Below are 16433 nucleotides of genomic sequence, written 5' to 3' on the forward strand. Positions count from 1 at the left end.
ACCACACACATATGCACACAAAAGGTACTTTTTCACATTAAACAAACACTAAATGCATTATTCACAAACAAACCAATCACACACTTGCAAGTATGTGCAATCACAGATACAAGTTCACATTTATGTTCATCATTCACAATGCACACAAATCACAACATGTTCGTATAAGTAGCTGTCTTATTTAAAGGATTTCTAAACATTTTAATTGGAAAACAAGACTATTTTAAAACTCAATATCTTATTTTTGCTGTTTTTTTAAATAAACATTTTTGTAAAAAACATTTTAAAAAAGGCAAAGTGAGCAACATGTATAACAGAAATCTGGAAGTACTACAACTAAAGTCAAGTCACAAATTCAACACCACTGTCTTATAAGTTCACTGTACAGTGCAGACATCACATGATCACACTGACATCACATGATCACACTGACATCATTAAACCCGCGGTGTGTTTGAGCCACTGAAGCTCTCAGTCGCCGGCATATTTGAATAAAGTGTATTATTGCAGCAGACACACATACAGTCAAACTGAAAATTATTCAGACACCAGATATCATTTTTGATATTGTTTTACTAGTGTGTGCAGGACACTATAGTTCATTTCTGTAAGTGAGGAGAGCAAAATAAAGTAAACTGTGACATATTATACACAAAAATTATTCATACACACTGTAAACCCTAACGCTCAAAATAATTAATTGGTTTGAGTTGGACAAACTTAACTTTTGTTAATTTATTTGAGTATTTAGCACTTTCTTTTTCTTTCAAGGTCCCAGAACTGATATATTTTAAGTAAACTGAACTGTTTCATTGTTTTGAGTTTTATGAAATTATTTATGTTAATTTAGACAAACTTAAGTTTAACTGGAACGGATGGGATGTCTATTTCCCAGCATGCTTTGCCGATGGCACTCGAAAGGGGGAGTAAATGCTCAAATTAAGTGTAATATAATGTTTTTGTGTAAGATTTAATGTTAAGTGGGAGATTTAGAAGTGATTAATGTTTTGTTATGCTAATTGAGAAGAATTTCTGTTAATGTTGGTTTTAGGATAGTTACCATCATGGTGACGAGTGGAGCGTGAGCTTGATCTGATTATATTGTTGCGCTCATACAGCAAGTGCTTCTGTATAACATACTATTGCTAATATGTTAGCAAATTATGTTAGCAGATTAGCTTGTTAAAGCTAACTAAGTTTATACTAATAAAAGTGTTCACATTGAGATTAAATGAAAGTTTTAAGTTTATTGTATGAATTAGTGTACTCAAACATTTCAAGTTAAAGGAGAACTCCGGTCAATTTTAACTGAGCTACATTTTTAGTAAATTTGGAGTGCTGTCAATACAGAGAACAACGACAAAAATCGGTGTTGCCTACACCGTGTTATCCTCTTTTTAAAGTTTGCACCCGGTTGACTTGAATGGGGTCTAATTTTAAACCTGCTTTTATTTCTCTTATCATCCTTGATGTGTCATACAAGTGCCCAGCCATGTTGAGTGATTCCTTCAGAGTGAACACGAGTGAATCTGACTGCAGGAGATGTGAAAGATATTAATAAAAATGATGTTAATTCAACAAGCGCACAGACCTGTATTTAGTTCCTGTTTTTGGTCGAAGTCCAAAGTAGTCGATTGTCGAGTTCACGCGCATATGTTTAGTTACCTATGATCATGACTCAACTTATTCGGGTTTACTACCAGTAAAATCTATTCAAATTTGGGAGCAAAACTGATTGGGCCACTTTGAGCTGATCATGTTCTGCTGAAGTGTTTTGTCTGTAATTGCTAATGCTCTTTACACACACACTGAACACAATGAAGCATTGCTTGGTCACTGGTTGAGCTAAACTGGACAAAACCACTGAAATATTAATATCAGTTCTTGTCATATGTAAACCATAGCGAATAAACAGTGATAATGTGAGAAATGTTGAAGGAGTCTGAATATATGTTGGTTTGACTGTACGCAGCTCCAAACTGAAGTTCAGGAGGAGCTTGTGCATCTAGACCTGTCAATCATATTTCAAAGATATTGTAGTGAACATGAGGAGAGCACTGACTGTGATAATGTTGAGTTCCTCAAACACCGGCTGTGTCAGTGGGAATGATGTGGATTCACCAGTTCAGTGTTTTGATGGGATTTCTGGTATTTGTTGCTCATTAGAAGGTCATTCTGCTGTCAGCCGCTGCTCACGACCAACACTTCATCATCGCCGCCGCGGCGCTTCGCTTGCTCCGGCTTCTCGTCGCTGAGGTGTTTCTTTCCTTAACGCCCCGAGCGAGAAATGAAGCCGTTGTCTGCCGGTAAATACTAGCCAGTTTAAATTTCACATCTTGTTACTTTTTCGCTTTGATGTCGTAATTCTGAAGATTGGATTGTAATGTTGCATGAAGTCATTGTGTTCAGAGTGGATTCAGCTATACGGGAACGAGATTCTCCCCTGGAGAAAGAAAGAAAGGAACACACACACACACACACACACACACAGATTATTTAGTAAGCCTACATAAAAGCAAGAAATGGTCACATCTTTATAACAAATTCAATAACACAAAATAATAGTCTCAAAAGCTTTAGATTTATTCCCTTTTAATAACATTAACCATAATAATAATAATATAGATATACAGGGTTTAAGGGCTTCTCCAGCCCTAAAAAAACATGTTGTAATACACTTATACACGTGAAGATGAGCGGAGAGTATCGAATAGCCCTACTATACTATAGATAAAAAAATTAGCTAGATAGCAAAAAGGTGCATTTTAACAGCCTTGAATTAACCATAATGTAATATTATTACCATAACATGATTAAATGTTAATAAATTAAGTGTATCAGCAATCATAAATCAAAGAATACATTTCTTAGAAATGTGTTACCTAGGTGACGAGGATCACTAAAAACAAATGTTGTGTTGTGGTTACTTATCGATATATTGTTAACATTTTACAAAAGTCAAACTCAAATGCAGTTTTGACCAGCGAATGTGTGCAAATGTGCATTTTGATACTGCATTTGGAAAAAAAGCTTATATTTCAGATTAATACTGTTCTTTTGAACTGTCTATTCATCAAATAAATCTGAAAAAAATAGTCCACGACTAGTTTTCAACATTAATAATAATCATAAATGTTTTTTGATCATCATCATCATATTATCCTGATTTCTGAAGGATCATGTGACAGTGAAGACTGGAGTAATGATGCTGGAAATTCAGCTTTGATCACAGGAATAAGTTACACTTTACTATATATTCACATAGAAAACGTTCCCACAATGCACTGCTTTTGCTGGCGTGCGTGGGCCGGTTTCACCTGCTGCAGCGACGAGGGTTTTATGACTAATTTAGACACACACACACTGACTGAGTTAATTAGTGGCGCTTAATTAAGGCCTTTTGTTTCTCACGAGTGGCTCGTTACATGTAAATGGCACAACATGGACGCGTCGTGTGTTTGTGAATCTGTGTGTGTGTGTGTGTGTGTGTTTGAAGAGGAATCGCAGCTTTGTTTGCAGCTGTTGTTTAATTTTCTCTGTTTATTTGTGTTGTACAAACTCCAGCCACAGTTATCAGAAAACGGTGTATTTGATAGATATATAACATCTTTCCAGCTGAAGATAACTATATTGTGATATCTACTGATACAGTGATATAAACGCATCCAGCTGTACTTCACGTCTGTTTGTTGAGTGTGTTTGCAGAGGATTGTGATCATGATTTCCACTTTACAGAGAGTCATTTAACGGCGTCTTTATATGATGACGATTCTCTCGTGTGTGAAATCACTGGAGCTGGAATGAGATTCTTATTTCTGAGAGACATTTGCTGAAAGCGAACACACACACACACACAAATGCACACACACACAAACACACACACTCGCGCGCACACACAGTCACACTCACAGACACACACTCACTCACACACACACACACACACACACACACACACACACACACACACAAACTCACACACACACACAAATGCACACACTCGCGCACACACACAGTCACACTCACAGACACACACTCACTCACACACACACACACACACACAAACTCACACTCGCACACACACACACACACACACCACACACACACACACACACACACACATACACTCACAAGCGCACTCACACACAGTCACACAAACACAAACACTCAGAAACACACCCACACACACAAACTCGCACAGTCAAACACACACACACACACACATTATCTGATATGTGTGGATGCGACATGTTCGTCCTCTATGAGAAGATCCTCGTGTCCTTCTGTATATTTTCACCTGTTCTCTCTCTCTCTCTCTCTCTCTCTCTTTGACATGCATCAGTTTTATTGCGTTCTTCTTGAGCGGTCGAGTAAAACAGGATTACCTGCAACAGAGACATTAAACCATCTGCCGTTAGCTTGTGAAATTCAAGATCAGTGCTGGTGACACTACACTGAAAAAAAATGAAATATGTAAAACTTCAAAAAATTTAAAATGTGCTCCAATAATATTTTTTTACAGTCTAGTTCTAAACTGTAGTGTCACTCGAAATGTACAAGCCTCTCTTTTAAAATAGTAGTTAACTACAATACAAAGACTATATTAAAGCGAAAAACATTCTTAAATGAAAAAAACACACACTTATTTATTAAATAAAAAACTGATGAAAAAAAACCCGGTATGAACAGCCATGCAAAACTAAATATTATTTTGTACATCAAAAAAACAAAAAGTATGTGTTCAAATGAACCGATTTATAAAAATTAATCGGACTTCCTAATGCTTCGTTCATGACTTTAGGAGAATACCTTTGATTCTTCCATCAGTCTGGCAGAAAATACAAGAAATTATATTTAAAAATATAAAAGAATCAATCAGAGAATATAATGCTTTTCCCTTTTACGCAATAAATTGCCTGTTATATTGCGTATATATATTTAGCAACATCTATTCAGATATAAATAGGACACAATAAAACACAAGCATCCCACACTGATTCCCCACTCAACTCTTTCTTTTCTTCACTGAACGGCCAGACGGCTTTTCAATTTCAAAGGCAGTCTGTTCTGCTAACTGCAAACGCTTCTGCAGAAAACACACGCGCCTGCGAAAGAGATTCGCTCATCTATTCTCTGCTCGTCTCTGCCGGTGTGTGTGTGTGTGTGTGTGCGTGTGTGTGTGCGTGTGTGTGTGTGTGACGAGGGGAAAAACTGCAGACAGAGTTTTGGGTTGATGGACAAAACTTTCCATTTATCGTCAGATTCACATTAATGTTCCTGAGAATTCAGGATGCAACCAAATGTCTTTTGCCAACCAAACTTTTTAAAGCTATTGTTAAAATATTAAAATAGTTATAATATAATATAATACTATTAAAAATAATTATTAATATTATATAATAATATAAAATTCATAATAAAAAGTATAAAAATAAATCATATTAATGTTTTATAAATACTAATATATTAATATATACTATTAAACATAATAGAATAATTAAATCATATATACATTTTTTTATTGAAATGTAATCTATATCATATTAAATATTATTCATGAAATTGTTAAAATATTACAATATAAAAGCACATATAAATTCATGTATAATAATAATGTATTACAAATAATATATTAATTTGTAATATTATACATATCAAATAAATATATTTTATTTTTTAATACAATCTAATCTATTTTAGCGTATAAAAGCACATATAAATTTAAATAAAATATATAATAATACTAATAACAAAATTAATAAAAGTACAAAAATAGAAAATCTAAAATATATGAAAGAAAAAACAAATAAGAAACTTAATATGTGCAAATGTATAATTATATAATATTAAATTATAAATAATATTATATTCATATATAATATAATAAATAATATCATATAAAAATATAATATTGTAAAAACAACAACAATATAATCTTAATTCCTAAACATATAAACTCACAACATGGAAATTTACACATGTATTTATAAATCTTTCATCGCCCACAATAGAAAAACCAAACGATGCCATTCGCCCTTCACTGTCATTGTTCCGAGTCAATTAAACACTGCTAATAATCACTAATAAAGACACAAATTAATATTGACGTGTTTTTAAAGCATATAAACTATTCTACACAAGACTCAATGACAAAACAACCAGAATTTCATTGTTCAACGGGTTTCCCTTCATCCATCTCTGATATTACTCAACTTCGCCGCCAACACAAAAATAATCAGAGGATGGGTCACGTTTAAGCAATATCAGTTTCATCTAATTATCCTTCAATCTGGTCTCTGAAAACTCCCAGAAACCCCGTTAACCTCCCAATGATCACCTGACTGCAGTGAGGTCGCGCTGTGATTGGCCGCTGATGACTCCATGTGTAAAGAATCATTTTCATAATGATCAGCTTTAATCAGAACAGTGTCTCATCTCTTCTGTGAGTGTTTAATCATTGAGAAAATCTTCCCCGCGTCTCTTTCTCCATGACCGTCTGAGTAATAATCGCTTTAATGTCGCCCACTGCCGTCTAATTTAATATCATTTGACTCATTATGTCTGAATTGCAAAAGCCATTTGTCTGAAGATGGGATTGGATTCAGATGCTGGTGTGTGTGGGGGAATGAAAACATGTCCAGGTCATATTTCATCCCAGAATCATAAGAAAACAAAACAAGACTGATTTTGTGTAAAAGAAAATAAAGTCTATTTTTAGGGCCATTATGAGTTGTGCCCGCATTCTCCACCACTTTTCCCATTTACTTACTCATTTCTCTCACTGATGATTCTCATTAGATTCTCGTTACTATAATAGTCTTTTGTTTTAAATATATTACTGTTAAATCTACTGTCATTTTCTTAAATTAAAATTAGCATAAAAGCAGTAAAACAAATGTTGCCATGATGTGTAAATACATTAATTAAAAAAAGATATATATATATATATATATATATATATATATATATATAATTGTTTATCATATATTATACACAATTAGAAGTTATATAAATAAAATTATTTTTAAATTGGTAAACACATGTTTCAGTTTTGAAAAAAATATATGATTCATATATATATATATATATATATATATATATATATATATATATACTTAATACAATTTAATTAACTATTTAAATTACTAATTTGGTGCATTTTACAACTCTGTCGTACAACTGATTGCAACATAGTTTGATGTTACATTAACATTTACATTCATTCATACATTTATATTATATACAGATAGATTTTATATAATAATATAATTTAATTAACTATTTAAATGACTAATTTGGTGCATTTAGTCATACAACTGATTGCAACATAGTTTGATGTTACATTAACATTTACATTCATTCACACATTTATATTATTTACAGGTAGATTTTATATAATAATATAATACACTGTAAACAAAAAAATCTGTTAAATTTACGGTAAAATACCTGCAGCTGTGGTTGCCAGAAATTTACCGTATAAAATACGGTAGCAACATTTTAGGTTTTACAGACTTAATTTTCAATTTACAGTAATAAACTGTATTTTATTATCTGATATAAAGTTAATTTACCAAACTATTGAAGTATTAATATCTGTTTTGTTCCATACACTGACAACCACCAATCACAGCAGTGATGAGAGTCACATGATCAATCAAAGCTCATCACAAGCAGCTTTTCCACAAGAAAGTTAATACTAATATATAGAAGCTGCACAGTGTCATTCACACACACACTAAACACCATCATGGTAACACACATGCAATTTTAAAAATGCAATAAACATTCATTTAAAATAAAAAAACTGAAAACTATGAAGAAACCGTTATTTCAACAAAAATACATCAAATGTGAAGTGTCACGCAGGGAATTGTGGGAATGTCAATTTACGATTTTTCACTGTAAATTATACAATGAGTTGTTCTTTTTCACTTTCAATAACTGTACATTTAAAGGTATGTTACAGTAAAATTACATTAAATGTACCATTAGATCGATCACAGTTATTTACCGTATATAGTAAGGAAACTTTCTGTTAACCAATTAACAGTTTTTCACTGTAGCATTTTTTACCTTTTACCGTTAAAATCACCATAATTTTTTACAGTGTATAATTAACTATTTAAATGTCTAATTGGGGACGTTTTTCATAAACAACAACTCTTTGCTGTGACTTACAACTGATTCCAATCTAGTTTAGTGTTACATCAACATTTACGCATTTGCCAGGCGCTTATCAAGTGACTTACACTGCATAAAGTTAGTGTTAAAATGCATGCATTTTAAATGCGACTATTTTTAGTTGCCATGTCATTCGAATTGCATTCTGTGAAGGAATGCATGCTGTACTGCATTAGAATTTGGCAGAATGTTGCAGAAACATGCATTAAAATGCTGTCCATGTAGGCAGTGCACGAGATAATGACTCGTGTGTGTGTGTGTTCAGATATAGATGAGTGCTCGGAGGGTTTGGTGCAGTGTGACACACACGCCACCTGTGTGAATTTACCTGGTTGGTATCACTGCGAGTGTCGCGAGGGTTACCATGATAACGAGGTTTTCACTGCAAATGGAGAGTCCTGCAAAGGTACAGTCCAAACACACACATACACACACTTCTCAAACACTGTGTGTGTTTAAACACAGTCTCACCTCCTCCGACAGATATCAACGAGTGTCGGACGGGTCGCAGCACCTGCGCCAACGACACCGTGTGTTTCAACCTGGACGGCGGATACGACTGCCGCTGTCCACACGGGCACAACTGCACCGGCGACTGCATCCACGACACCAAGGTCAAGCACAACGGGCAGATCTGGGTCCTGGACAATGACAGATGCTCTGTTTGCTCGTGTCAGGTCAGTGAGAGTGATGCATTATGGGTAAGCTGTCATCTTTGAGGTCAGGGTGAAGGTTTAACTGGACAGAGCGTCACGATAAATCACTAGGGCTTCACTGTGTCATCCTGAGATGTGAAGGGCAGATGCATAAGGTCACATGATCAAATATATACATGAGCTAATGGGTCCCACTTTAAATTAAGTGGCTTTAACTACTATGTACTAACATTGAAATTAATAATTTGATACAATGGGCTTATTGTGTACATGCATGTTTTTATATTATACTTATATTTTGAAAATACCTGTAATTAATTTATGTAATTACATTTGTAACCTTACCTGTATCACACCTCAATAGCAGCAAAAGCGATTTACAATACAACATGAACACAATAAGTACATTGTACTTACTTTTCAATGTAAGTACATAGTACTTAAAGCCACTTAATATATTTAATCATAAAAATTGATAAATCATAAACATATATCTGTTAAGTTTCCTGGTAATTTTCCACTTGATACATGCAAGGATACCTGAAAATAACTTAACTTACATAAAAATCTTCAGTGATCTTTGTTTCAAGTCAACCATAGTAAAATCTATTAAAGTTTTAATAAATATTTCGAATATTTTTTATTTTAATTTAAAGTTTTTGTAATTTCATAATTTGTATTTGTTTTTTAAAAAGACTAGTTTTTTTGTTATTCTAGCACATCAAGTTAAACTGATTGAAAATCATAAAAGAATATTATGAAATATTTTTTTTTATATTTTATTTTATTTCAGTTAATGTTTATTTTATTTCAATAAACAAAAATGTTTTATATGATTTTAGCTTTAGATAACTATAAGACAGTACAACAAATATTACCACAATCTGTAAAGATTGAATTGCAATTATTTATAAAATATTAGTTAAATATAATAATATAATTATAATGTTATATATAAAGTATTTTATCAATATTATAACAAAATACTTCTTTTAAATTCTGTGGTAATTTTCACATGATACAATTAATGATACCAGAAAAGAACTAAACAAAATACTAGTTTAATTCACCTAAACAAATTTTGAATTTGGGGTTTTCATAAGCTGTAAGCCATAATCATCAAAATTATAACAAATAAAGGCTTGAAATATCTCACTTTGCATGTAATGAGTCTATATAATATATTAGTTTCACCTTTTAAATTACTGAAACCTTTTGCACGATATTGAAATTTTTCGAGTTATCTTTTTTCTTAAATATATACTCAAGTAAATGGCAACATACTTAGTTACGTTGGATTTAAAAAAAGAAAAATGATCCATAATAAATAATGAGTTTAGCACAAACTGCTCCTCAGTTTTGTGCTGCTGTTTTGATCGGAAGCGCTTGAGGAGTCACATTTTCATTTAAGCGATTGACCTCCATCAATTTGGCTGGTCACAGTCGGTAATTAAGTATTTAATTGAAATGTTTTCTTGCATCTGGAGGAGGCGACGAGCACGATGGCTTTTCAGATATTAAATAATCAATCTACCAATTATCACGCTCATGGTGAAGGACAGAGTGAGCGAATCAGTCTTAATCAGCCGATAGCGTTTAATTGACGTGGAAGAGGGAGAGCTGTCATTCAAAATTAGGTTCTGGCCGCTCGACTGAACATGAGACTTTCTCTGCTCCGTGTCACAGAGTTATCAAGGGTATTTGCTTTACTCGCTGCGGCTTCTTGAAGAAGTCTTCTGAAGTCGTATGATGCTGACATTTAAGCGGTAAATTCTTTGTTTACTTTCATCTATGCTTTCATAACAAGCTCTTGTTGTTACAATACACTCTAGATTTAATATTATAGATTTAATATCACATTTTGAGATTCACAAGGTCACAAGAACAGGCTTTGAAAAGTTTATCAACAGCATTTGTGGCATAATGTCTATTAAAACATCAATCTATTAAAATGTGATGTGTAAATATAAGGAAAATATTAAAATAAATACAAACAATTAATAAAAACTATATATATAGATAATACAATGAGTAAATATAAAAAAAACATTAAACTAAATATATACATAAAATATTTTTTATAAAAATAATTGTAACATTTTTACATGTAAAAATATACGGTATATATATGTGTGGTCATATACTGTATAGAAATCTTTAAAAAAAAAAACTTATTTCTAAATATGTACTTACTTATTAATATGCAAGGACACAAGAAAATAACTTTACTTTAAATAAAATCACCTAGAAAAGTATTTCCAATATCAACTGTAGTAAAATATCTATATCACACGGCCTAGTGTCTTATTTATTGAATATATTTGCAAATCTATGTTGAACATATTTGGTTAACCATTCATTTATTTAAAAAAGGAAAAAAGTGTAGTTACAGTGTTATTATAGCATCTAAAATGTTAATGTTTGAATAATTTTGTGTTGTTTTTTAAATATGGTATAATTTCAATTTTAATACACAAAACGGTACAGTTGATCTCTGCTTTCAGAAGCTCATTTGCTGGAATGGCTGTGGTGTCCCTGACATGTGTTTCACCTGTGTGTCCTGCAGTCTGGTCGGGTCATGTGCAGACGGATGGTGTGCGATTGTGACAATCCCACGCTGGATCTGTTCTGCTGTCCGGAGTGCGACCCGCGCCTGACGTCCCAGTGTCTCCACCAGAACGGACTGCTGACGTACTCCAGCGGAGACACCTGGATCGAGAGCTGCCAGCGCTGCCAGTGTCTGGTGAGGAACACAGCTCACACTTACATTCTGGTGTGTGTCTATGTCTAATCTATGCCGTTTTGTAGTATAAATAGTGTGGGTAGGGAAAATAAGAAAAATAATAGTGTTCACTGAAAATTACAAATAGAAGAAGGGCACTTGGATACTTGGATGATGCACTTAATTAACCGAAAAAACAAAGTGTGGAATGTTAGACACTTCATGCACTCGACTGACACCGATTTCCTTATAAGTTAGTGATTTTCCTAATATGGGTGTGGGCGGGGCTTTCAGGCTCTGATGATTTTCTTTTATAAGGGAGTGGGCGGGGCTTTCAGGCTCTGATGATTTTCCTAATATGGGTGTGGGCGGGGCTTTCAGGCTCTGATGATTTTTCTGATAAGGGGATTGGGCGGGGCTTTCAGGCTCTGATGATTTTCCTTATATGGGTGTGGGCGGGGCTTTCAGGCTCTGATGATTTTCCTTATATGGGTGTGGACGGGGCTTTCAGGCTCTGATGATTTTCCTTATAAGGGAGTGGGCGGGGCTTTCAGGCTCAGATGATTTTCCTTATAAGGGAGTGGGCGGGGCTTTCAGGCTCAGATGATTTTCCTTATATGGGTGTGGGCGGGGATTTCAGACTGGTGCTTTTCCTTATATGGGTGTGGGCGGGGCTTTCAGGCTCTGATGATTTTCCTTATATGGGTGTGGGCGGGGCTTTCAGGCTCTGACGATTTTCCTTATATGGGTGTGGGCGGGGATTTCAGACTCTGATGATTTTCCTTATAAGGAAGTGGGCGGGGCTTTCAGGCTCAGATGATTTTCCTTATAAGGGGATTGGGCGGGGCTTTCAGGCTCTGATGATTTTCCTTATATGGGTGTGGGCGGGGCTTTCAGGCTGTGATGATTTTCCTTATAAGGGAGTGGGCGGGGCTTTCAGGCTCAGATGATTTTCCTTATATGGGTGTGGGCGGGGATTTCAGACTGGTGCTTTTCCTTATATGGGTGTGGGCGGGGCTTTCAGGCTCTGATGATTTTCCTTATATGGGTGTGGGCGGGGCTTTCAGGCTCTGACGATTTTCCTTATATGGGTGTGGGCGGGGATTTCAGACTCTGATGATTTTCCTTATAAGGAAGTGGGCGGGGTTTTCAGACTCTGATGATTTTCCTCATGAGGGAGTGGGAGGGGCTTCCAGACTCTGATGATTTCCTCATGAGTGGGAGGGACTTGATGAATTCCTTATAAGGGAGTGGGAGAGACTTTCTCATTAACTTTATTAACCCTGAAATAGTCATTAGCTTTGTTTTTATCCAAAGTTGCGAACTTAACATTGTAACATTTTTGAATAAAGCAACGTTTCCATCGGATGTGTCCAAGAGAACAAATCGTCACTTCCTGGGAAACTAGCACAAAATATCAGTTATAAAAAAGTTACGTTTCTGCAATCAGACTCTTTCCCTCCATCAAAAATGAGTGTGTCTCAGAGCGTCAGACGAAACACTATAAACGCTGTCATGTTCTCTTGCGTTCGGATGCTGGTGTTCGGGAACACACTCGTGTGTGAGACGCTTCTGGAGGGAATTAAACCAAATCATTCTGATCACACACTTTGACTCTGCCGTTTCAGAAAAACCAAAACAACATTTGAGATGCTGCGACGCCATTGGCCCACTGGTTACTCCAGTTATCCAATCACAGCCTCCGCTGGGGCAAAGTCACATGAGGTTTTGAGGGATTTTTTCGGTAAACACATTTCCATTGTAGTTTATGCGTAACTATGTCTTCTTATCGGAAATTATCCGTCTCAATTGAGTGTGTTTCCATCCAGTGTTTTATGCGATAAATCTAAATGTGAAACAGCTCATGTTGACTTTAAAGCACTAAATGCAATAATAACTGTATATAGATCATATTTGTGGTTGCAAAAACACCTATTTTTGGCCCCCGATGGAGAACATGAGTTAGCGGCTCCCAGGTAATTCGAGTTTGAGACCCCTAGTATCTTTCCAAACATCACAAACTCAATGATAATCAAAGAATAACAAATAAACGCAGCTTGATGGACTCGGAGCTGCTCGTATGCGGTATGAATCTCGACGCTCCCTACCGAGTGTTCGAAACACCTCTCCTCCTCCAGCCATATGCTCGTCAAATGCTAATGTCGTATTTGCATTCATGAGGGGGTTTCGTGGAAGAAAGCAGCTTGTTGTGACCCCCTCCCGCTCCACTCTTTTCCCACAAATCATCTGTGCGGTGGGCGGAGACGAGACTCGTTGATCAAGCATGCGCTCATTAACACTGGCTCTCATTAACACTGGCGCTCCGAGGGGCCGTTACAGCGACCGTAGCATCACAGCGCTTCATTCTCTCACACACACACACACACATGGAGAAGAAGCAGAGGAAAATACAGAGAGAAACATCAGGGGCATTTACAGTAGGCATGGAAAATTATATTACATTTTTAAATCTTTGAAATGCTGATGCTCATAACACCAGCAATAATAATAATATTAATAATAATAATAAAAACATCATTAACTTATATTATTGAAAATGTGACCTTAAAATAATTATTAAATTGGTTGATTTAGTTGCTATATTAAAAGATCTAAAAAATATATCTATATATATAATAATTTAGTATTTTAGATTTAATAAAACCTTCATACATTATATATATATATATATATATATATTATTTTACACAAAATAGGATTAAACATTTACATGGATTTATAAAAAATGTTGTACACAATTATTGTTACAATTTTGATTTCCAGGCCTGGAAAAAAAAAATCACATAAAGTATTACAATCTTAGACAATGCCAATGCTTAATAATAAGTATTATTATTATTATAAACTGAATTATTGTTGTTATTATTATTCTATTTGTGTACAAAATTGTATAAATCAATGTAAATTAAATACAGCAATTTTGCATGTTTAATCCTATTTTTTTTTTTATAAAATAATTTTTAAACAAAACCATATAAACAAGTGGTATTTCCTGGACAATGCTGATGTAATAATGAGGTCATGTGGCAACAGTATAGCATACCATAGTTTGAAATGTCCATCGCTGTATAGTAAGCAGTATATAGAGTGCAACGTTCTGCCAGCACAACTACAGGCTGATAAATATGCATCCTGGAAAATATATTACATTCCATGCAAGAAAAATGCAGATGCTGCAATAAACTCAGAGCTCTGGTCAATAGCTCGGGTAAACAGGTTTTCCCCTTCCAGCGGTGATAAGCAACCGGACCGCAGGAGATCAAAACACAATCAGAATTCGAGGGAAAGACTTCAAAAAGACTCATGCCTCTCGCACGGCTGTCAGAGCTCCTCGTGTGTGTTATGAAAACGCTCGGCCAAATCTCTGCTCAGCCAGACCTGAAATATATGACCTGTGCGTGAGGAAGTATTGGGGAGTCAGTGCTCTGCTGTTATTGATAGCTGGTGAACCAACAGAGACCCGCGCGCAGAAATCCATGCAATATAGCAGAAGTGATATTGTTTCCAGCCGCCGGATGAGTGTTTGACTGTTATTATTTGTGGCGTGAGGAACGCTTTAAATGTCAACTCGATTACATCTCACTATCTGACATTATTCTTACTTACGCACAATATTGCAGAGCACCTGCGTATGCATATGCCTGCTGTCCTATCGTGCATCTCAATGTGAAGGTAACATTTTGGATCATTTGTTAAAGACCCATGACATCTATATTTTAGTTTTGTGTTTTTTTGCCTCATGAAAAAAAGAAAGAAAATTTACTTTCAGCACATATACGCATTATATAATTTACAGTCTTTCTCATCAGGGAAAACCCAAAATATTGATTGAAGATTTCTAGATTTCTTTATAGAGATAATATACTGTGTATTAGGTAAAACATCTCGAATTAAATGTTTTCATTTATAAAATAATTTGGATTATAATCCAAAAAATATTATTAATATTAATATTATCATATTATTATTATTTAAAAAATCATATTGCAATTTTGATTTCTACACCTGGGGGAAACAACAACAAAAAATCACAGAAATTATTAAAATCTTAGAAATTACAATTTAATAATAATAATAATACATTACCAGTCAAAGGTTTGGGCTCTGTAAAAAAAAAGTTAACTTTTATTCAAGCATTCATTAAATTGATGAAGAGGAAGAAAATACATTTAAAATGTTACAAAAGATTCTATTTTAAATTAACTTTCTATTTATCAAAGAATCCTGAAAAATAAAAATGTATCAGTTTCCACGAAAATATGAATTGTTTTCAACATTGAAATCATCATATTATACTGATTTCTGGAGGATCATGTGACACTGGAGACTGGAGTAATGATGCTGAAAACTCAGTTTTGATCACAGGAATAAATTACATTTTACTAGATATATTCACATAGAAAACTGTCATTTTAAATTCTAATAATATTTCAATTTTTTTACAGTATTTTTGATCAAATAAACACAACCTTGGTGAGCAGAAGGGGGGGGGGGGTAAAATGCTATTTTCACAAGATGTAAATTAAGTCTCTGATGTCCACAGAGTGTGTGTGTGCAGATTTAGCACAAAATACCCCACAGATATTTGTATATTGCATGTTAAAGTGTCACTTTTTGAGGGTTTGCAAAAACGCACGGTTTTGTGCCTGGCCCTTTAAATGCAAATGAGCCGCTGTAGAGGGCGGGGTTTCAAGAGCTTGTGTGTGTTAGCAGCTGCGATTACCTCACACACACACAGACACACACACACACACTAAAATGACAGAAACTGTTCTGCCTTTAATGTTAAACCTTTAACTTTGCAGATGTTGTTTATGATCAAACAGCAACATTACACACTAACTACAGTTAGA

General features: G+C 34.6%; 1 protein-coding gene and 1 long non-coding RNA gene across 2 annotated transcripts in view; one reads left to right on the top strand and one right to left on the bottom strand.

The window, feature by feature from the left end:
• The window catches only part of nell2a (neural EGFL like 2a), a 113243-nt gene that overhangs the window by 92258 nt on the left and 4552 nt on the right, over positions 1-16433 (top strand). The window contains exons 16-18 of the mRNA XM_079603335.1: positions 8447-8587; positions 8665-8858; positions 11404-11580. Coding sequence (XP_079459461.1) covers positions 8447-8587; positions 8665-8858; positions 11404-11580 — 512 coding nt within the window. The remainder of the gene's footprint in view (positions 1-8446; positions 8588-8664; positions 8859-11403; positions 11581-16433) is intronic.
• LOC306993506 lies at positions 8849-13899 on the bottom strand. The gene is made up of 3 exons (XR_013796462.1): positions 13668-13899; positions 11389-11577; positions 8849-8965 (listed from the first exon to the last, which is right to left on the bottom strand). It is a non-coding gene; the product is annotated as an uncharacterized lncRNA (long non-coding RNA).

The sequence above is a fragment of the Phoxinus phoxinus genome (assembly GCF_949152265.1).
Source record: "Phoxinus phoxinus genome assembly, chromosome: 25".
Lineage (NCBI taxonomy): Eukaryota > Metazoa > Chordata > Actinopteri > Cypriniformes > Leuciscidae > Phoxinus > Phoxinus phoxinus.